This window comes from Ursus arctos, unplaced genomic scaffold (genome assembly GCF_023065955.2).
Source record: "Ursus arctos isolate Adak ecotype North America unplaced genomic scaffold, UrsArc2.0 scaffold_26, whole genome shotgun sequence".
Classification (NCBI taxonomy): Eukaryota; Metazoa; Chordata; class Mammalia; order Carnivora; family Ursidae; genus Ursus; species Ursus arctos.
Window position 1 is genome coordinate 35,410,481 of NW_026622941.1, and position 22,279 is coordinate 35,432,759.

General features: G+C 36.1%; 1 protein-coding gene across 10 annotated transcripts in view; it reads left to right on the top strand.

The window, feature by feature from the left end:
- TMEM117 (transmembrane protein 117) overlaps positions 1 to 22,279 on the top strand; it is a 509,455-nt gene that overhangs the window by 326,736 nt on the left and 160,440 nt on the right. For all 10 annotated transcript variants that reach the window (XM_057303293.1, XM_057303292.1, XM_057303294.1 and 7 more), the window contains one exon: positions 2,619 to 2,716. In XM_057303293.1, coding sequence (XP_057159276.1) covers positions 2,619 to 2,716 — 98 coding nt within the window. The remainder of the gene's footprint in view (positions 1 to 2,618; positions 2,717 to 22,279) is intronic.

The window sequence follows — 22,279 nt, forward strand, 5'->3', positions numbered from 1 at the left end:
AAAAAAAGTGCATTTTTTTTGCCTCATCTTGCCATTTTCCTGAGAAAATCCTTTATCCTTGAATGTCATTTTCACAAAATATGCTGCTGTAATAATTGGTCATACAGCAGCAGATTGCCTTCTTCTAGAAAATATAATAAGTATTTCCCAGAAAGTGCCCTGGAGAAAACATTGAAAATTGAATAAAATCCACCCAGTAATCATTTTGTTCCTTGGAAATATTTATTACCATGTAGACTCTTTCTGGAACAGGGTAAATATTGCCGAACAGAATTAATTAAATCTTTTAGGAACCTGGTAAAACATGAAATATTTATTTAAGTATTTATTTACTTAACCTTGAGGTTTTGTAAAAATAAAATTTGACAAAAGAGTTGCTATTCAAGAAAGTTACAGAGGAGTAGTGAATGAAACTGTTGTTTGGAAGAATAACAATTCCTTCCTCAAGGGAAGGTATGATATAAAACTCTTTTTATGCCCAAGAATATATGGAATTTAAATTTTTCTACTTTTGCCTTTATTCACTTTTTAGTAACAGTGTAACTCACTTGATTCATCCTTAAATTTTATTTTATCCTCTTCCTTTTGTTCATTCTGACAAATCTCATGAATTTTCTTTGTTCAAAGATACAACGCATGGGCATTAGAGAAAATAAACACTTGTAATTTTAGATTGTGAAGAAGAAAATAGATGAGAAAATCATAAGTAAATTTCTTTCTAAAAATCAGTGAAATCAGTGTTTTCCCCTTTTGAATTTTTAATGTTAGTTGCACTCAATTATCAATGTAATTAACAGTTTCAAGAAATTAACAGAGGCTGTATTAAAACCATTGATGGCATTTGTTGAATTTGAAGATTCAGTGCCACATCACACAAAATTATTGTAAGCCCTGTCTTAGAGCTAGTATAAATCTGCAGTGTTACTCGTCGAAGAGCAATGAACTTCCTTTGGTTCTCATCCACCAAGAGAAACTTGGGAGTTCTAGTCTAAGATATTATGTTGAGAAAGTATATAAAGAAGAATTAAGAGTGAGTATTTCCGGGAGACTGGGCTCCTTAACCTCTGCCCAGATTGCATTTTAAATGAGCATGTGAAGCCCTGGCATGTTTCCAGAGACCATTTCTGGGCTGCTGTGTAACACAACAAGATGGACTTGCTTGAGAATTGATGTGCCTTCCACAGAAAGTCCAGTACGATTGAAGGGGTCATTGATCCAGAAAGACTCCCCACTGAATAAAAATCTTTCATCATAAATGATTAAATCTCACCCATTCCAAGTCAGGCCATTGTTGGAAGTTATACATAAGTGCAATATTAACACCTTAAGAGCAAGAGAGAAGTATATTTTAATGGATGATGAAAATTCTTCCTTACTCAATTCAGTATATCTCATTATGTATAAATTTTCTTAATTTTGAATTGGCCTTTTTTGTTTGAATTTGAACATTATTAAATTCAAATCCAATTAATGAAACAATGTTTTCTTCTCTTGAAGAGAAGGTCGATTTTCTGGAAAAAGGAAAAAGCATATGTGTGAGTGTGTGTACACATATGCAAATATGTTTTCCTTTATTAGAAGAAAGAAGGAAATTCATTCCCCATCCCACCAGACTTTTAAAAATGCTTTTGTAATAGGTTACCTATTTATGATACTTTGGACATTTTCTGAAACCATTAATATGAGATGGGGTCAATAAGCAATTTATTTTGTTTATGCATTTTTAAAAACAAGCATTTATATAAAATCATTCTGTCATTTCTTCTTTAAGCAAATATTTTGAAGTTTTTTTTTTATGTAAAAGAACCTTAGACATTGAAAGGGATATAGGGGCCAATCTTCACCTTCAAGGATTTTTAAAGCCTAATGGAGAGAGAACGAATATACATAGTAAGTAAAATAGAAAGTGGAAAGCAGTGAGCCACATAAGAAGGCTGGATCCGGAGCTACATTTGGAGGGGACAGTAAAGACATCACAATGTGTGATGGTGATGTGACTTTGCCTGGACCTTAGAAGCTGGGCAGTGTCTGGCATGTGAGAAAGAGAGGTAGAATATTTTTGGAAGAAGACGTAGAACTGCAAATGGTGTGGAGGTGGGGGAAGGCTACGCTATTAAAATAAATATTCCACAACACTGGGTCAAGTCCCATATCTCACACAGCATTGGAAGAAAAAACAGAGAGAAGGGGAGGTAATATTTTGACTAGTGATATAGGTAAAAATCTAGACACAGAAATATTTGGGTTTTGGAGTTTCTGATTTTGACAAGCAATAACTGGTATTTAATTTATTATATATGTTTTGTTTCTATGAAGAGGTTAATAGTATCTTAAAGAGGCCTCTTAGCTAAGGTAATCTTGATTGATGTTGTTTAAAAAAAACTCAGTCGTTCACATGTTGAACCACCTTAAATGTGCTCATTCGTTATGTGAAGTCAAATGAACTACTGAAATTTTTAATTGAAAGAAGTATATTCTTCTTAATTTTATCTCTGCATATATTCTGGCGTTAAAATATGTACATATTTTATTCTCAATAATGTGCAAATTATATAAATATCTAAACCTAAAATGTAAGATTTCTGAAAGTGCTAAATAAGTTCCTTTTGTTGCTTCAGGTCACTGATATGATGCTTCAGGACAAACCCTATCCTGATTGGGGGAAATCCGCAAGAGCTTTCTGGAAGAAAGGAAATGTTAGGATCATTTTATTCTGGTAAGAAATTGTTTCATTTATTGATTTTTGCCTTGCATCATTCACAAAGGACTTGAGTTGAATGTAGTTTTTTTAAGATACATAGAATTCTATGTAGAGAGGCATTTCCAGTAGATACTGTGTTCCATTAAGATGATTAAAACCATTATCCTAATTATTTTATGAATTACTTTCTGCTTACACATTGTTGCATATACACATTTACAAGAGATACATTTGCTAATATAGTAATACATATTTTACCAGAGGTAAGTAGATTTTTGATTCAGCAAAAACAAGCTATAATTTTCATCAATGAAATCTGCTATAAAAATGTCTCCAGTAAATTCTAAATTTCCAGTATATTTGACAGGATATAATTTTGCTTCGAAGAAGTTATACAGAGAGGAAACCTCTTTGCAAATCACATCTGGCTCATTGGCATTTCTTTTTTATGTGATTTCCTTTAGCTCTCCAGCCCAATCATTGCAATTAAAAAATAATCCATGTCTTACAGAACTTTGTTTTTCATCAAGTCACCACTATTTTTGTGTATTTGAACAAATTTAGACAGAAAAGGTAGGAATAAAGAGCCAGCAAGAAGGGCACTTTTGCCTGGCTCTGTGCCACTGCCCAACTACAGAGTCAACCAGATGTATGAAAAGGTGTGTGCACTAAGCACACCGAGAGGTGCTGGCGTTGATGATAACTTGAGTTGGGTAAATTCCATCCTGCTCCCCTGCCTTTTGAATTGATAGGAAAAAAGTGTTGTTTGTTCTTGGATTTAATTCTGGGGGTTGATTTCTTTTTTCCTGTACATGCTACAAAAATCAGGGGGCAAAATATGCACTCCAAGCTATCTTTGTGCTTTAACACTGTAATTAAATGTTGATAGAGATAATATGGCATTTTGAACTCAATTCTTAGAAGGTAAACAAAAGCAGATTTCAAATAGTGTTGTAAAAATGAATATGATTTCGTGGATGTTTACTTATACCTTGTCTTTATGAGTCAAGTGTGGCCTATTTTTATGGTGCATTTAACCTTCATTTTTTTTTTTTTCCTGCATGTCAGCTCCCCATGTAGCTTGTCTGAATAATAAACAATATAATAATTATAGAAAATATTTATTGAGGATATGTTTTGCTTCAGGCACTATGCTAGGTATTTAACATTCTATTTATTTACCCATTTAATCCTGACAACCCTATAAGGTAGGCACTATTATTGTGAGCATAGGTCTCTGACTCCAGAGACCCAGCGTTGAATCATTACACTAGACTACCTCTAGGAGAACAAAGAATACATCAGTGTGCAAATTTCCAAATGAATATCTTTAATCCCTTTTAGGTAATGGTGCTATATTAAGAATACAAGATTCTGGGCGATCATTCCACCGTATAGAATTCTCTACAGAGGTTTTAGGAATCATAATTTAGAAAAAGGTAGATGCTAATATTGAAAGCATTTATGGACTATTTTAAAACAATTTTAATTTACTATGATTACATGAATTTTATATTATTTAATGCATCTTCAAAGGCAGCCTACTGATTATTGTTCAATGTGGCCAGTTACTCAGGTCACATGTATACTGTTTGTGAAATGAGCCATGCATATAGTAATCTGAAGGCACCTCTGATTTTTGTCATTAGCTACTCTTAATTGCAAATGATATTTCAGAGGAGAGGAATCGTTACTGGGCTTTCCTTAAGCATCTTAGTATGTTTTCCTTGAGCATTTTCTCAGGTCTATATGTTACCATATAAAAGATACAAATGGGTTTATTTTTGACCTATGTGATAACAGAGCTCAAATCAATAACCTAAAGCATATTTTAAATATTATAAAATATTATAAAATTATATTATATTATAATTATATTATAAAAATAATTTAGTCACTGGCAAATAGATAATACTCTTTAATGTAGAACAATTTAATTCAATTCAATAAATTCACACTTACTCTTGCAGTCATTGTTTTTGTAAAATTATCAATTATTAATAATATATTTGGGAGATGGTTTTTCATTGTTATATTTCAAAAAGTAGTATTTCAAATCATGGCAAACATAAAATAACTGGAGGAAAATGTAAATGCTACTCTAAAAATATTTTTCCTATTTTATCCATTTCTATGCAGTTAGATTATCTTGTCAACAGTTTTCATGGTTTTAAAAAAGGAAAAGCCAATGCAAAAAGTTGAATATGGAAATTATGTGGGAAGCAACACAGTCTTCCGTTTTGTTCATGCTTTTTGGATAAAAGAGATTTAGCACGTATAAAGCGCATTTGTTTTCTTAGCTCTAGGAGATAACACGGAAATCACTGGCAAGGTTTCAAATGAAACAAAAGATAGTATTTACACACTCTGTGTTACCCACTCAAAAAAGAGCTATTTTCCTTTGGTTTTGCCCCAGTTAAGGGAAGAGAGATTAGTGTGAAAAACCTATGCTGGAGATGAAATTTTGCAAAGGAAAGCTTTCTTAAGTTGCAGTGTGATTATGTGCAGCAGTTTCAACAGTACAACATGCAATTTTGTTCTAGTAAACTTACCTTTTACCTACATGCAGCTGCTTTAACTCACAAATGTCTGTCAGAAACTATTTCCTTTGCAGCTGTGTGGCTGAGTTCTTCCTTGATTCCTAGTGATAGATGTCTCTACATTGAACAAATGTTTCCTATTTCTGTAGTTGCGTGAAGATGAAGCTGCTATAGCACCTGGGCTTTTTATGCGGGGGCTGAGACTAAAGGTCGTTGTGTATGAAAATACTAAATGGGGGCGCCTGGGTGGCTCAGTCAGTTAAGCGGCTGCGTTTGGCTCAGGTCATGATCCCAGGGTCCTAGGGTCGGGCTCCCTGCTCAGGGGAGAGCCTGCTTCTCCTCCTCCTCTCTGCTCCTGCTCTCTCTCACTATCTCTGTCGCTATCTCTCCTTCTCTCAAATAAATAAATAAAATCTTTAAAAAAAACTGGAAATACTAAATGGGAGAGGGAAGAATATTTATAGAACTTCCCTTCCAAAATCACTTTCCCAGCCCTTTTGATAATTAAAAAGAACAAAGTTCTAAGACTTTAAATCCTAGGTTAATTTCATATACTGTTTCTATTTTCCAGAGGGGCTATGAAAAACATTTCCACTCACTTGTGTCTGAAGCAAATATATACATAAACAAAGACATAAAAAAAAACGAGTAATATGTACCTGAAACTAACGTAACATTGTGTATGAAATACACTCAATAAAAAAATTAAAAAATATTAAAATCAAGTAATATGATGTTTATATTAGCTTCTATTTCCCGTTTTATTTATTCTCTAGTGACACAATTTATATGCTTTTGATGGGAAGCATCTTGGGATAATATATCCCAAAGCTTAGCTTTAAAAAAAAAAAATAAGGGAGACACTCTTCTGTGATTAGTAGAGGAATTGTTGGAGGGAGGGATTGGGAAATCTGGTGTTCATTAGGGCTTCACAAATACTCCAGTTCTTTGCCTTCCAGACACAGGAGAGGATTTCATTTTTCTGCCCCCTCTGACCACATGACTTGCATCGACCAATTAAAATGTGAGTGAAAGTAGTATATGTCACATCTAGATAGAAGCTTTCTTCCTCCTCCTCCTCTTCTTCTTCCTTCTTCTTCTTCTTCTCCTTCTTCTTTTCTTTTTCTTCTTCTTCTTTCATTTAAATAGGCTCTATGCTTAACATGGAGCCTGATGCAGGGCTTGAACCCATTATGCTGAGATCAAGAGTCAGATGCTTAACTGACTGAGCCACCCAGGCACACTTAGGTAGCATTTAACTGCCAAAGAGAAGCACTAAAGCTCTTTTCTCAGTAGCAACTGTGGAAGTTTACATCTAGCTGGAGCCCTCGTCATTTAGGGAACCAATCATAAACCAAGCATTCTTAACAATGCCATGGTCATATAGTATGAGTGAGAAATAATCCTTTGCAAATGTTAAGCCACTGAGATGTGGGGATTGTTTGAAACTGCATCCTGCTGTATATGGAAATTGATCCTAGGAGCAAAGTGTTGCTGTAACAGAAGGCTGGAATTTTTATCTTAAGGGCTGGACAGCAAATGGCAAAAAACAAACTGTTGATAGGAGCTGGAAAAATGGTAATACAGGTGTTATAGTGGCAAAACATTTGGTCAACATTGTGGTCTGTGATTACTCAGATGTTCTAGGAGAACTCCAAAAATGGAATGTTAGTAAGGTGTTGCTGGGTGCTTTGGTGTGCAACTGTCCACTTCTATTCCATTCTGATGCCTAGAGAAGATTATCTTTTATTTTTTATTTTTTGGGTAATTAGTATCTTTATATTTTAAAATCTACTTTATCTACTGCTATAATGGTTTTGGTGGACATCTCTTCATCATGATTATCTTAATCCTTAACTGGGAAACAAATGTAGCTGCTGCGATTTCCTTTTTTTGAAGATCATGGTCGTTAGTAAAGTCTAACAAAATTGTTTAGCTTTCACCAGACAAGGGCTAATCAAGTAATGATTATTATCTTAATATATGTGGTCTGGGAGAGAAACATGATAATCATCAAACAACAATCAAATATACTAAAGTGAAAAGAAAGACCTTCAGGGGAAAGGTCGTTCAGAAGGGGTTTAGCAATAGCTTTCTAGTATGCAACTGTATGGATGCCCTGTATGACTGTGAGTTTCCTTTCTTTATTTTTCAAAAGGGATGTGTTTTGTTATTCTGCATGATCCTTTTCAGATCTGTAATGCTATTTTCTATTGTAAGATTAAAATATTGAAGAGAGAGTAATTCTGTTTGCTTTGCTCTGGAGGACAGAATATGGACTGCTATAACATGAATATTTGTGTCCTTCCAAAATTCATATTTTGAAATCTTAATGCCCAAATGATGGTACTAGAAGGTGAGGCCTTTACAAGGTGCTTGGGTCATGAGGGTAGATTCCTCATGAATGGGATTAGTACCTTTGTAATAAAGGTTCCAGAGAGATCCCTAGCCCTCTCCATCATGTAAAGACACAGTGAGAGGGTGTTGGCTATGAACCAAGAAGAGGACCCTTACCAAATGCAACCATGCTGGTGCTTCGATCTTAAATTTCCCAGCCTCCAGAGCTCTAGAAATACTTTCTGTTGTTTATAAGCCAGCCAGTCTGTGGTATTCTGTCATAGCAGCCCAAGCAGACTAAGATATAGGCTAATGAATGTAAGTCACATGGAAGGAGATTTAGATTCGTGTCTGAAAGAAGTCCCTCATCATGTGAGCCTCTCAATGCTAAGTGAACTTGCCCGATGAAATGTTGGATTTCCGGGGCGCCTGGCTGGCTCAGTCATTAAGCATCTGCCTTCCGCTCAGGGCGTGATCCTGGCGTTACGGGATCGAGCCCCACATCAGGCTCCTCTGCTGGAAGCCTGCTTCTTCCTCTCCCACTCCCCCTGCTTGTGTTCCCTCTCTCGCTAGCTGTCTCTATCTCTGTCAAATAAATAAAAGATCTTAAAAAAAAAAAAAAAAGAAATGTTGGATTTCCTGTCAGTGGAAGTATTCTAGCAAAGGCTATATCATCTATCACGGGTGTAGTAGAAGGATTTTCACATTCAATGAGAAAAAAGTAAATTACTTCTAAATTTTCATCAAACTTAAAGGTTCTATGACACTACATGTTTAACTAGAAAAGTTTTACTCTTTTTTGGCTTTATAATGAGAGAGTACTAATTTTAATTTAATATGCTCTGTATAATTCCACCATAATTATGAGGAAAATTTTTACATCAGACAATAATTCATGAAAGGTTCTGGGGCAACTATAGTATGCAAAACTTTTTGCCTCATTTCCCAAATAATAAATTAGCCTATATCTTTTCTCTGGATGAATTTTAACTTCTAGCCTTCAGCTTTCCTTCCATTTCAACATGTCTTGTGAAGCAGTTGTCTATCTTTAATTAAAAGCGGCCTCTGTAACTGAGGAAAAGCAGAACATTTCTAGCCCAACTCAGGTAGCTGTGTACCTATTGGATCAGTCACCTTAATTTTAAACACTGCACAACGTTAACAGATTCCATTTAAGTCTGGCTTCTTCTAAGCAGAGAGATCCAAGGATATACTTCAGCTGTAAATTCTCTACTTCTGGATAAAAAGGTGATTGATATTGCATAACTGTCTTGTCACATTATTGTCATATTATTTGGAGATTTTCATTTAGAAAGTAAATTCTGTGTTTATGCTTGAGAGATTTAACTCTCAGGCATCTTTTTATACCTGGGTATTAACACCATCCCATGCCCCTCCAGATTTAATTTTGCTGAATTAAGAGCAAGTCTGTTTTTATTAACTTATTTAAACCAATACTTATTAAGTGCTGAATGCAATGTGAAATAGTGGTTAGAAGCACACACTGGAGCCAGCTGCCTGGTTTACAATCCCGGCTTTACTACATACTATTGTGTATTAGTTGTTATTTTGTTTTAACTGGTATTGTGATTGCTGTTACTTGGCACCTGGTGCTCTCCGTGGTGCTGAGAACACAACTCTGAAAGAGAAAATTAAGGACTTTCGACAGCATAATTTTCTGTCTGATGAGAAATTCTGTCTGAGGGGGCAGGCAATGCCAGCCTGTGTTGATGATGTGATGTGGGGCTGAGAGCTCCGGGAATGGTTTTATAAAGGAACTAGAACCTAAGTGTGATCTTAGGATCAGCAGGCGTCAGATGGGAGGAAACATGTTGACTGGTATGGGAATGAGGCAGAAGGAAAATTCAAGGGTAGCTTTGAGTATTTAGGCTTGAGCAACTGAACAGATGGTGATACTGTTCACTGAGATAGGACATTGTGGTGGGGGAGTAAGTCTTGGGTGGGGGGTAATAAGCCCAGACCTGCATGTTGAGCTTGATATACTAATTGAGATATCTTATAGAATATAGTCAATGGTATTGTAATAGCATTGTATGGTAACAGATGGTAGCTACGCTTATTGTGAGTACAGAGTAATGTTATGCACTTGCCGAATCACTATGTTGTACACCTGAAACTAATATAACATTGTGTTTCAACTAGAGAGAGAGAGAGATAATAGGGAGTTCTTTACATGGCTCTGAAACTGCAGAGTGAAGGAATGAGATCCAAGACAGAAATATTAAAAATAGGAAAAGTGTGTATTGTAGAGGCCAGAAGAGAGAATATCAAGAGATATAGCAACATCAACAGTCAAATGCTAGACATATAACAAATAAGATAAAAATGCATAGTGTCTATGGGATTTTGCTGTTGATCTCAGCAAGAATGGTTTTCTGGAATGTTGCACTAGAAGCCAGAGCTATAATGGATTGAGCTGTGATTAGAAGAGGAAGAAGTAGGGAAAAGGGGGTATTGTCAGAAGATAAGAGAGAAGATTAGAGGGATGTCTGTATATTTAGAAATGAATATATTCCTTATGAAAAAAAATAAATATTTGCTGGTCTGCTATTTATTGATTTGTCTTGTTCAGAGCATATTCGTTTTTAAAAAAGAACTTGTTTCAAATTATTTGCTGCACAGATATTGAACTAGAGCCTCTTAAGTTAGATTGATTCTGTGGTAAAAATTTACTAGTATGTAATTTTCATTCTTTAGTAGAATAAATAGTTCATAAGGCTTTAAATTAAAATACCTTTAAAATTTTAAAAGAAATGTACTAAAGTCAAAATGATGATTAAGTTCTCTACACATTTCTGCATATATCACAGTTCTTTATTTTGTATTTAAATTCAATTTAGTTAAAATATAGTGTATTATTGGTTTCAGGGGTAAAATTTAGTGATTCATCAGTTGCGTATAACACCCAGTGCTCATTACATCAAGTGCCCTCCTTAATGCCCATCACCAGTTACCCCATACCCCAACCCACCACCACTCCAGTAACCCTCAATTTGTTCCCTATAGTTAAGAGTCTCCTATGGTTTTCCTCTCTCTGTTTTTATCTTATTTTATTTTTCCTTCCCTTCCCCTACGTTCATCTATCTTGTTTCGTAAATTCCACATATGAGTGAAATTATATGGCATTTGTCTTTCTCTGACTGACTTATTTCGCTTAGCATAATACCCTCTAGTTCCATCCATGTAGTTGCAAATGACAAGGTTTCATTTTTTATGGCTGAGTAATATTCCATTGTGTGTGTGTGTATGTGTATATATAGATATATATATATATCTATATATATATATCTATATAGATATATATATATATCTATATATATATCTCACATCTTCTTTATCCATTCATCTGTTGATGGACATCTGGGCTCTTTCCATAGTTTGGTTATTGTGGACACTGCTGCTGTATAAACATTGGGGTGCAGGTGGCCATTCAATCACTACATTTGTATCTTTGGGGTAAATACACAGTAGTGCAATTGCTGGGTCGGTAGGATAGCTCTATTTTCAACTTTTTGAGGAACCTCCATACTGTTTTCCAGAGTGGCTGTAGCATTTTACATTCCCACCAGCAGTGTAAGAGGGTTCCCCTTTCTTTACATCATTACCAACATCTGTTCTTTCCTGAGTTGTTAATTTTAGCCATTCAGACCAGTGTGAGGTGGTATCTCATTGTGGTTTTGATTTGTATTTCCCTGATGCTGTGTGATGTTGAGCATTTTTTCATATGACCATTGGCCATTCGCATGTCTTCTTTGGAGAAATGTCTGTTCATGTCTTCTGCCCATTTCTTGACTGGATTTTTTGTGATTTTGGGTGTTGAGGTTGATGAGTTCTTTGTAGATATCGCAGTTCTTGAGACCAAGATCACATTTTTCTTACTGCTTTTTTAGTATTTAGCACAGTACATGACACACAACAAGCATTAAGTACATTCTTGTTGAATTAATTACTTTGGTGACGACTTTCAAATCTGGAATATTCTACAATATTTCTGAAAAATTCTTCAGATAAAAGACTTCATTAAAATGATAAAATGATAAAAGTATTTTAACTTTGTGATCAATTGATGCTTTACAAGAAAATGTATAATGCTTATGAGTTATTTTTTTCTGAAATATTTTTAAAATATTTATTTTCAGTACTTTAAAAATCATTTTGGTTCCAAATTACATGCTTTCTCTACAACTAGAAAGTCCACTAAAATACTGTGAGCTGTATAACTGCAGTGATGCAATATCAGCCCCAACTGACTATAAAAGTTTTTATCTTAGAATCTTCTCCTTATTTCTTAAAGGTAAGTGAGTTTTAAGGAAAAAGAATTAAATAAGCTGGTCTTAAATTTTTTAATAGTGCCTCTCAGTTATAGGGCTTTATTCCAATTGCTAAGACCTGAAATAGCAACATGGAGCCCAAGAGTAATCCTTGGATTTATGAATTTTTAAAGAAAAATGCCCTTCAATAAAGGCTTAGAAAGATCGTGTAGTTTTTATGTATAACAAGAATTGGTAGGACAGTTATTCCACTTTAGTCTTAAACCTGCTGGTTGAATGGAGTACTCCCGTGAGCCATAAGGCCTAAGTCATACTTAAATTTCTAAAGTTTGGGTCATGGTTTCAAAATACTCCCCTGAGTTTGCATATAATAGTATAAATGCACAAAATTAAACTGGAAACAATAAATTCTAGAGGAAGGAAGGCAGCATTTAACCAAGTATAGTGACTTGACCCCTTATAGCAGTGTGGGACTCTCTGCCTGTCTTCATATTTTTCTCATGATGCATGGACTCCCCCATCTCTAGTAGACTAAAAATGCAAGTCTTTCATAGTAACAAAACTCCAAATATCCTACAGCTTGATCTGTTAGAAAGCCCAGACATCGGGTGCCTGGGTGGCTCTGTCAGTTAAGCATCTGCCTTCGGGTCAGGTCATGATCCCTGGGTCCTAGGATTGCGTCCCACATTGGGCTTCCTGCTCAGGGGGGAGTCTGCTTCTCCCTCTACCCTTCCCCTCTGCTTGTGATCTCTCTCTCTCACTTTCTCTCTTTCTCTCAAATAAATAAATAAAATCTTAAAAAAAAAAAGAAAGAAAAAAAGCCCAGATATTTTCATTCTTGCTGTTTCCCCACATCTTCCAGGAACCATTGGTGGAATACTTTGAAGTATTTTTCTTCATCCTGCAAATATTTATAAAGTGACCACAATGCAAATGTCTCAGAATAAAATGCTGCTACAGTAATGTCTTTTTCTGGCATAGAAATCTTCCTTTTAAAAAGTGTTTTTGTGTGTGTGGTTTGATCAAAACCTGCCTATTAGAATTAAGATTTTTTTATTTAATTGATAATTATATCAGAATAGCTGTCATTCTTTACTTAAATCACTCCAGTTATAATTGGCTATCAGCTTTTTGTAGAATGACTGAGGAGCAACAAAGTCTCGGTGTCACCAAAGTACAACTGGTTGTTTAGTACCCATGATTCACTGTGGTTCACATCTGGTTCTGAGATTGGCGACCCACAAACTTAATTTTGTGGTACATTAGTCACTGTTGGAAACTCACAACTGATTGGTTTTTAAACCAGAATTGCTGATAACTAATACTCCGATGTTCTCAGCAGGGCAACTCTGTCACCATTATCAAGTGGAAGTGAATCATTGTTTATTTTGTGAACCATTGATCAAAATTAAGGGAGGTGAAGACTCCAGGAAAGGGTTCATCCAAGACAAGTTGAGGCTTGTGACAGTTCTCATTAATGTGTGGTTTCTTTCAGGTGCCAGACTGCTACTGCTGTTGATACCCCGCTCCACAGTAAATTCCACCAGCAGTGCTGGTTCCGTAATGCCAGCTCTTATTTTCAGAATATCCTGCTCTTACGTTCCCCACCCCACTCCCTGGCCCCTGGCCAGAGTCCCATGTGCTTTCTCTCTTTTTAGAAAAAGGGGTGGATGCATTAACTGTATTAAAGTTTGAAATGCTTTAATGTTGTTCGTTGTGCCTAAAATATGTAAAGAAGTTATAAAATTCAACACCTAAAATACAAATAATCCAGTTAAAAAATGGGCAGAAGACATGAATAGACATTTTTCCAAAGATGACACCCAAATGGCCAACAGACACATGAAAAGATGCTCAACATCACTCATCATCAGGGAAATACAAATCGAAACTGCATAGCAAACTGAATCCAACAATACATTAAAAAAATCATTCACCACGATCAAGTGGGATTTTTTTTCCTGGGATGCAAGGGTGGTTCAGTATTTGCAAAGCCATCAATGTGATATATCACATCAACAAAAAAAAAGGATAAAAAACATACGATCATCTCAATAGATGCAGAAAAAGCATTTGGCAACGTACAACATCCTGTCAGGATAAAAACACTCAACAATGTAGGTTTAGAGGGAACACGTGTCAACATAATGAAGGCCATATATACATATATATATATATAAACCCCACAGCTAACATCATACTCAATGGTGAAAAGCTGAGAACTTTTCCCCTAAGGTCAGGAACAAAACTGTCTGCTCTCACCACTTTTATTCAACATAGTACTGGAACAAAATTTTCAATTAATACTAATATATGGACAGTGTTTATTTAGAGTCAGAATGACTCTTGTCTTTCCTAAGCCACATGTCAAAATATGGAACACAGGCCTCAAGAGGTAAAATAGGAATTTATAAGTAGGAGACATGTATTACATAAAATACGTACTATTGACTGAATGTGTCTGTCCAAAATTCGTATGTTAAAACCTAATCCCCATTGTGGTGGTATTTGGAGGGGGTGCCTTTGAGAGGTGATTAGGTCATGAGAGTGGAGCTCCCGTATTGGTGCTGTTGTAAAAGAAGCACTTATAAAAGAAGCTCCTCCACCCCTTCCACCCTGTAAGGACAGTGTGAGAAGACAGCTTGCAGTGAACCCGAAAGCAGGCTCTCACCAGATACTGAATCCTCTGGTGCCTTGATCTTGGATTTCCCAAACTCTAGAACTGATTGGTTTATAAGCTATCCAGTCTGTGGTATTTTAAACGGCCTAAGACAGCATATCCAGCAAAAGTAATACTTTAAATATTTTATTGATTTGATCTACAGATCTAATATTTTATTTTGAAGTATTTCTAACTTACAAAGAAGTTGTAAGAATAGTACAAAGAATTCCTATATACCTTTTATCTATGTTTTCCAACTGACAGATTTTTAAGACATTTGCTTTAGTCAATCTTTCTCTCTCATTCACTATATAGTTAGATAAGTATAGTATATCAATATTAATTTCCTGATTTTGATAATTGGACTGCAGTAACGTGAGACAATGCCCTTCTTTTAGGAAAGAATAAATATTTCATTGTATTCCCTAAAACTCTTTTCTTTTAGGAAAGAGTAAATACTTTGTTGTATTTTCTAAAAACAAGGGCATTTTCTCACATAAACACAGTCTGTCACAATCAGGAGATTAATATTGCTATAATTCTTTAATTTATAGCCTTATTCAAAGGTTGTCAGTTGTCTCAAGATGTTCTTTATGGGACAAATAACAAGAAAGACAAATAATAAAAATAATTTTTTTTGTTTTTATCTGATTCAGTACTCAGTACAGAAACATGCATATGTTTAGTTTGTGAGGCTTCTTTAATCTAGAATAGAAAAGTTATGTTTCATGAAGTTATTTTTTTAGATGTGTAGTCTTTTGCAGGTACTGAAATAAACTATTTTCGTTCAATGATGAAGATTTATTAAAACTCTTCCAAGACTTGATGAGCCTTAGACAACAATCATATAGTATGAATATTTTCTTATAATACAGGTATTTAGGAACTGAAGATAGTCTTAGCATAACACATTTTCAATTTGGCTCAGTGAACTTTTGAAAAGTAAATGTTGCTGTCTTCTTTAAACCTGTCCTTCTATTTGTTTTCTGTAGTTCAGAATCAGAAATACTTTAAACCAGCATTCGATAAGCTCCAAAAATAGACTCCACTGGGCTAGAATTGCAGAGGATGGAGTGAACATGCATTATGGTCCCAGCTCCCAAGAACCATGCAAATGATTTGGGCAAGTCAAACTAACATAAATACTATGAATGGCAGATAACATGGGATGGTTCGTGAACAAAGATTAGATCGGGAACAAAGATTAAATTGTCTCCTACTGACTGTGAGTTCCATATGCAAACAGAACATTACCAAAGAGGATTAGGGTAGTCAGGGAAGTATTCATGGAGGAAGTTGGATTTAATTAGGCGCTTGAAGGAAGGAGAGGTCAAGAAGAAGCACAGAGAAGCAGAACCAGAACCTTCAGATGACAGAAGGTCCAGCAAGAAGCAACATGAGTACTCGTACAGGAAGATTCAAACAGTTTGTATTCTCAGGCCCAGTGGGTACCTGGCAACAAGAAAACCTTTTTCCTGATATTAAGAACCTTGTCATAGGGCTGGGTTTCAGAGCGGGAATTGCCCACAGTTCTTAGAGGCACTGGAGTTCTGAGCAGGAGGGTTATACATGAGGACTTACCTGCAAAGGTAACACTGCTTTTCAGGAACTGCCAAAAGCCTGCTGATCTAGGCTCAGACTCAGAACTAAACCAGCGATAGTGTCAGCCCAATGGGATTCACCTAGAACTGAGTCAAAGATACTTAAAGTCCTCTAATCTCCGATGAGAAACAAAGATCGACAGGTTAGGCTTTTCTTCCCAGCTGTGCCATGAAAGTCTGCATTTTCATGGTTTTCTTACCATGTTTTCTATGGTGAGTTGAAGGAAGAGATGATGTCTTGTTTTGCTCAATATTCCCAGGGCTTACTAGCTATTTAATAAATATTTGTTCAATTGCCAATGACAGACTAAATGAGTACGATCTTTCTCGGTAAATAAAACTAGAACACTAGGACCTACTTCTTCTTCTTCCTTTTTTTTTTTTTTTAGTAGAAAGTTGCTCTGGAATGAGGACACCCTGATGGAGATGGTTTGTCTGTGTGAGTGGCCCCCATTTTGTCCTTTCAGGGTTCACCCTCCTGGTGGGGTTGTCTTACTTGCATTACTGCTGCTATCACCACAACTTGGGGCACGCATGATAGGAAACATGTTCTTTGTTTCTCTTTATCATAATTAACAGAGTACAAACTTTTCCAGAAAACCAGCATTAACCATTAAAAAAAAAAACAAAAACATATATTTTAAGAATACATAAATATCATAAACACACACAGATAATTCTATGTGCAGGTCTGTGATCTACTGTCTCTTCACATCAGACATCTGAACAATTTTGGGAGCATTTTACTTTTTTCTCTTTGTTGCTCTGCCTGACTCTGTGGTTCAGGTCACCTTATTTCTGGTTATAATGGAGTCCTTTGTGAATAAGTCTGGTACAATGCTACAATTACCTTTCCAGGATAGGTCTGAGTTATTGACACACTATGGTGATTACTCCAGGATTGATCCCACTCTCCCAGTACCTAATTACCCAAAGTATTAGATACGAATAATATGGGAGCCTAAACTTACATGTAAGGATTAATACCAGCTTTGAGTCATTTCTCTGTGATACTCAGCCATATTACTTTTTCAGTCATTGCCTCACTATTGAAATAGCCTTATAATTCTATTCCAGAATGACTGCTGTTTATTGAGTACTCTCTTTGTGCCCAGGACTGGGCCCTTCACAGTCATTGTTTTATTTAATCCATACCGCCAAGGAAATCATTATTATTTGCATTTTAAAGATGAAAGCCTGTGACTGAAAGAAATTGCATAGCTGGTGAACAACAAAGTTGGAATTTGAGGGTGGGCAGGCTGATTTTAGAGCTTGCCCCATACCACACAGAGTGACAGTATGTATTAAGACACTTAATACATTTAACAATGATTAGTTTTATTTTTCACAATATATATTTGCTATAATCCTTTTTTCTCCTTGCAGAGGGATTTGGGTTGACTAAAGAAAGACATAAAGTGCAAGAATCCTTTGATTGTATCTACTTATGTTCTAATATCCTTATATTATTGACAAAGAAATTGAAACAAAATCAGTTCAGTGACCTACTTAAGGTCACAAAATTAATGTCTCTATGGCAATGAATACTCAGGGCTGTGGGCTCCCTGGTTTAATATTCTTTCTACTGTATCACATTGCCTCTCTATATTCTTTTTAAAAAATCAATATAATTCAAACTAAAAGAATTTGCTGATGATTGGATATGTTGAGATAACAGCTCTTGTAAGCCAATAGTAATAATCAGAACATTCTGTGTAGTTTAAATTGATGTAATTGTATATCATTTTCTCTCAATTACAGGAATTAGGCAAGAAAAAGATGTACAGTATATAGTTTAATATGCCAATAAAGCATGATGTATTAACAGAACCTTCACTTAAGTTCTCATATGAAAAGCCAGTTGCTATTTTTCTTGTTTTATCTTCAGAAATTTCAAGGACTTGATTTCTTTAAAACATATTTGCAAGGTTGAAAATAAAGATTATAGTTGATGTCCTAAATGCTGGCACTAACAACCACAACAAAAACCCAGCATTTTACCTGGGGACACTAGAACTGAAAAAAATATTAAATATTACAGTTAGTCAAAGAAGGACTCTACTTCTGGGAAAACAGTGAGTTCAACGTTCTTGCAGAAAATATCTGTCTCGGGGCGCCTGGGTGGCACAGCGGTTAATCGTCTGCCTTCGGCTCAGGGCGTGATCCTGGTGTTACCGGATCGAGTCCCACATCAGGCTCTTCCGCTATGAGCCTGCTTCTTCCTCTCCCACTCCCCCTGCTTGTGTTCCCTCTCTTGCTGGCTGTCTCTCTCTGTCGAATAAATAAATAAAATCTTTAAAAAAAAAAAAAAGAAAAGAAAATATCTGTCAGAAAGAGAGTATTCCAACACTGATTGTAAGAAGAAAGTAGGTGGTACCTAAAGTTTTTTGCATTCCAAAATTCTGTGATTCTGGATAGACTATTTTCTTGTCTAAGGTTATCTAGGTGTTTGGACAAGGCATGAATTGCTCAGAATAATGAATAAAGCAACTCAAATTAGCATCCTAAGGAAATGTAAGTTTGAGCATGCTGATTTTATGGAACACTATCCAAGCATTAGGAGCTGTGCTTTGATAGGATATTTAATGACATGAGAGATGGAGAAAAAAAAATACGTTGATCTAAGTAACTTTGGGAAACAGTGTTTTGACTGGGAACTGAAAGACTAAAAACAAAGGGAACGAGACATAAACAACTGTATTGTAGTTGGTAAAATTATTTCTTACGAGGCTATGAGTTAGCAGTTCTGAGTCGGCTTTACATATATATACTGGCGTTTACATATATATATACTGAATAAATGAATGATGAGAGGTGAAAGACAGATTTCTCACTGTGGAAAAGGAGGATACAGATAATCAGGGAGGTGGGGCTAGCTCCAATGAACAATGTGGTACTAGATTAGAGTCAGAAATAACAAGATAAACTCATGTTTAGCTTAATATAGAGACAAATGGATACTAACAAATACTTTTAGATATTGCATATATAGGTTAGAATGCATACACGTATTTCCTAGTTTTGTGTGCTGAGAAGGCTTAGACTTCTCAGTGGTAGTAGAGGCCCAAATCTTGGTTTCCTTTCTTTTCTTTTCTTTTTTTTTTTAAAGATTTTTATTTATTTATTTGACAGAGATAGACAGCCAGCGAGAGAGGGAACACAAGCAGGGGGACTGGGAGAGGAAGAAGCAGGCTCCCAGCGGAGGAGCCTGATGTGGGGCTCGATCCCGTAATGCCAGGATCACGCCCTGAGCCGAAGGCAGGTGCTTAACAACTGAGCTACCCAGGCGCCCCCCAAATCTTGGTTTCTAATGTCATTCTTCAATAAAAGGAACCGGGGCACTTGGGACATGTAACTGATTCTAGGTCTCGGGCAGAGAATAGATAAAATGTTCCTGGGATATTGAAAGTGAAGAAGTGAAGAAAGTGAAGAAGTATTCAAAAACCAAATGATGGCAGTATGTCACTCAACAGTCAACTTGAAAGAGCTCCCAGTGGTCAAAGTTAGAAAAATTTGATCAACAACAAAATAAATGAAATAGTACTAGGTTATAACTCATAGTATCAAATAAATATCCATTGAGTCCACACTGATGAAATGAAATGACTGAATGGAGAAGAAGAGAGAAATCTCCTGTATAGAAGAATTCTAGATAATTTATACAGATACTCCTCCCTTCAAGACAATGAAGCTCAACTCCTTAACTCCTCATTCCTTGAGTTGGAATATGGACTAAATTTTGTGACTTGTTTCCAAAGAATAAGAAGTAATACAATAATATGGAAAGGAGGTGGAAAAAAAAAAGTAACCTTATAGTGGAGAAATCTGGCAAATGTCATCCCAGCTGTGTGTTCAAGCTTAACAGCATCAGTGATAAGTCATGCGGATGGCATGTAAATTAAGACCCCATACATGTATAAAGTGCTATCATTATATAAAAATTCTCAATCTGCTTGGGCTCAATTTATGAAATACTGTATTCTCATTACATTGGAAAGAGACAAGAGGAAGTGATCTATTCGAATCCTTTTCTAGCAACTTGAGGGGCTTTCTCCCAAATTGTTCAGTAAACTTCAGTTACTTATAGGAGGATATTTTGTTGTGCTTACTCCCCGATAGAACTCAAAGCCGCAGCAACACGTCCTTTGTATGGCCAGTGTTCTAGCCTTATAATAAGATTCTAACTATGGACTTTTCTGTTTTATTTACTGACACTTATTCCTGTATCAGTGTGGTGGTATCTCAAATATTTTTATATATAGTTACATAATATATTTATATGTTATATATGTATTATATACATTTAAAAACACACACACTGCTATATATATATATATATATCAGACATGCAAACAAGTTAGAACATATTGTGATCTATCACTGATCATATCTTCCCTATGAACCTGCTTTTAGCTACCAGGATTTGGAGGTGTGGGAGATCATCACCAAGTTTTAAATGAGGCCTGTGAGGCTTTGGGTCTAAATGGTCACTTTTGGAAGACTTAATGTTTTTAAGTTGTCTGTCTGTTTTGGTTTCATGTTCGGTTTTTCACATCTCCCGCCCTCACCCATCCTCTTGACTTTCTTGATAATGATGGAAGAGAGGAAACTCTATCTTTGCTGATCTCCACATGGGATGGCTGGTTCAGCCTTATCTGTAGACAGTGATGGCTGAGGTGCAGTTGATCCTCTCTGACCTTTTAAGTCCTATTCTGATTATTAATTTCATTCTCCTCTCCCCCCTTTCCCTGCTTGAACCTCAGTAGGCCCTTTTGGTTGATTCCAGGCCTGTGTTGTGCTCTCCAGGAGGTATCTGGAGCTGATTTAATCTCTTGAATCTGGCCACAATCCTCTATAAATGACCTAAAGTTGTGATATCAATCTTTTGTGAAGAGACCTGCTCCCTCCCTTGGCTATAGCCAGAGAATCCCTGGTGTGCTTGAATGACTTCATATTTATTTGGTCACTTCTACATGTTACCACTGTCCCCTTAAATTGATTATCTGCTTCATCTTGCCAGTTGGCTGGGTCCTTTCAGAAGATGAGGACTTCCTAAGATGTGATCCCATCACTTAGCTGTCAGCACAACTCCCCCAAATCTTACTTTGTACTATTTATAAATCTTGGTGTTCACTCGTCTTTTTTGGTAAATGTTCCTTCCTCCATCCCCCAACCCTTATAGCTTCCCTTCTTACTTAAGGAAAACTTTATTATTCCATGTTTACCTGCTTCTGCCTTGTCTTTCTTACACACACATGCACACACAAACATACAACACCCATGTATGTGCACACACATGCACACTCAATAATGCGTAAGCCCCCACACACATATACTCACACATGCGTGCACATACGAGCATATTGAATGGATTGTAATCCTTGGTTCATGACATCTTGATTATTGATCCATGTAAGACCATCTTTTATCTATACTATCTGTCAGTCTTAGACTTTATAGATTTCAGTCCTTGTCAATCTGCCTGAGAATCCACAAAGTACAAATATTTTAAATTTGTTTCTTTTGTTCCATCTACCTCAAGTCTACATATTCATTGGTATCCCTTCCTCTACCCCCTTCATCAGGACCAAGTCCAGTACACAGAGGAGCCAGGAATGAGTCATGATTTTTTAAATTCTATATTGTTTAACAAAATCTTAATCTGAAAGGAAACTACCTTTGGCAAAATTTCAAGTGTCTGAAAGCATGGGAAGTAGGATTTGGAAGTTACTGGGAGACTCATTTTTGCTGATGAAACCCTAGGCAAATAATCGTGATCCCCCAGTTCTTTTTTCTGCGAAGCCAATCTTGCCTCTAAATATTCTTTTAGTAACCAAACCATGCCAGAGGCAATGCAATTTGCTATGATAAATCAATGAGTGCAGCTGTCATTGTAGGGCAAATGGAGAATTTTAAAAAATCACGATAGCTTTGTTCTCCCCAGGCCCACTTCACTTCTATCTTTCTCAGCCCTCCTCTTATCACATCTCCCCAAAGCTGTCTTCTGGAAGCTTAAGGCAGAGCAGCCACCTATACTACAAAACTTACAATTTCTCCTACGTTCATAAGGAAGGGAATGCTGAGCCCAATGCTTCAAGATATGCATGATTTATTCACATTTGTAGCTTTGGTAAGGTAGCGGCACT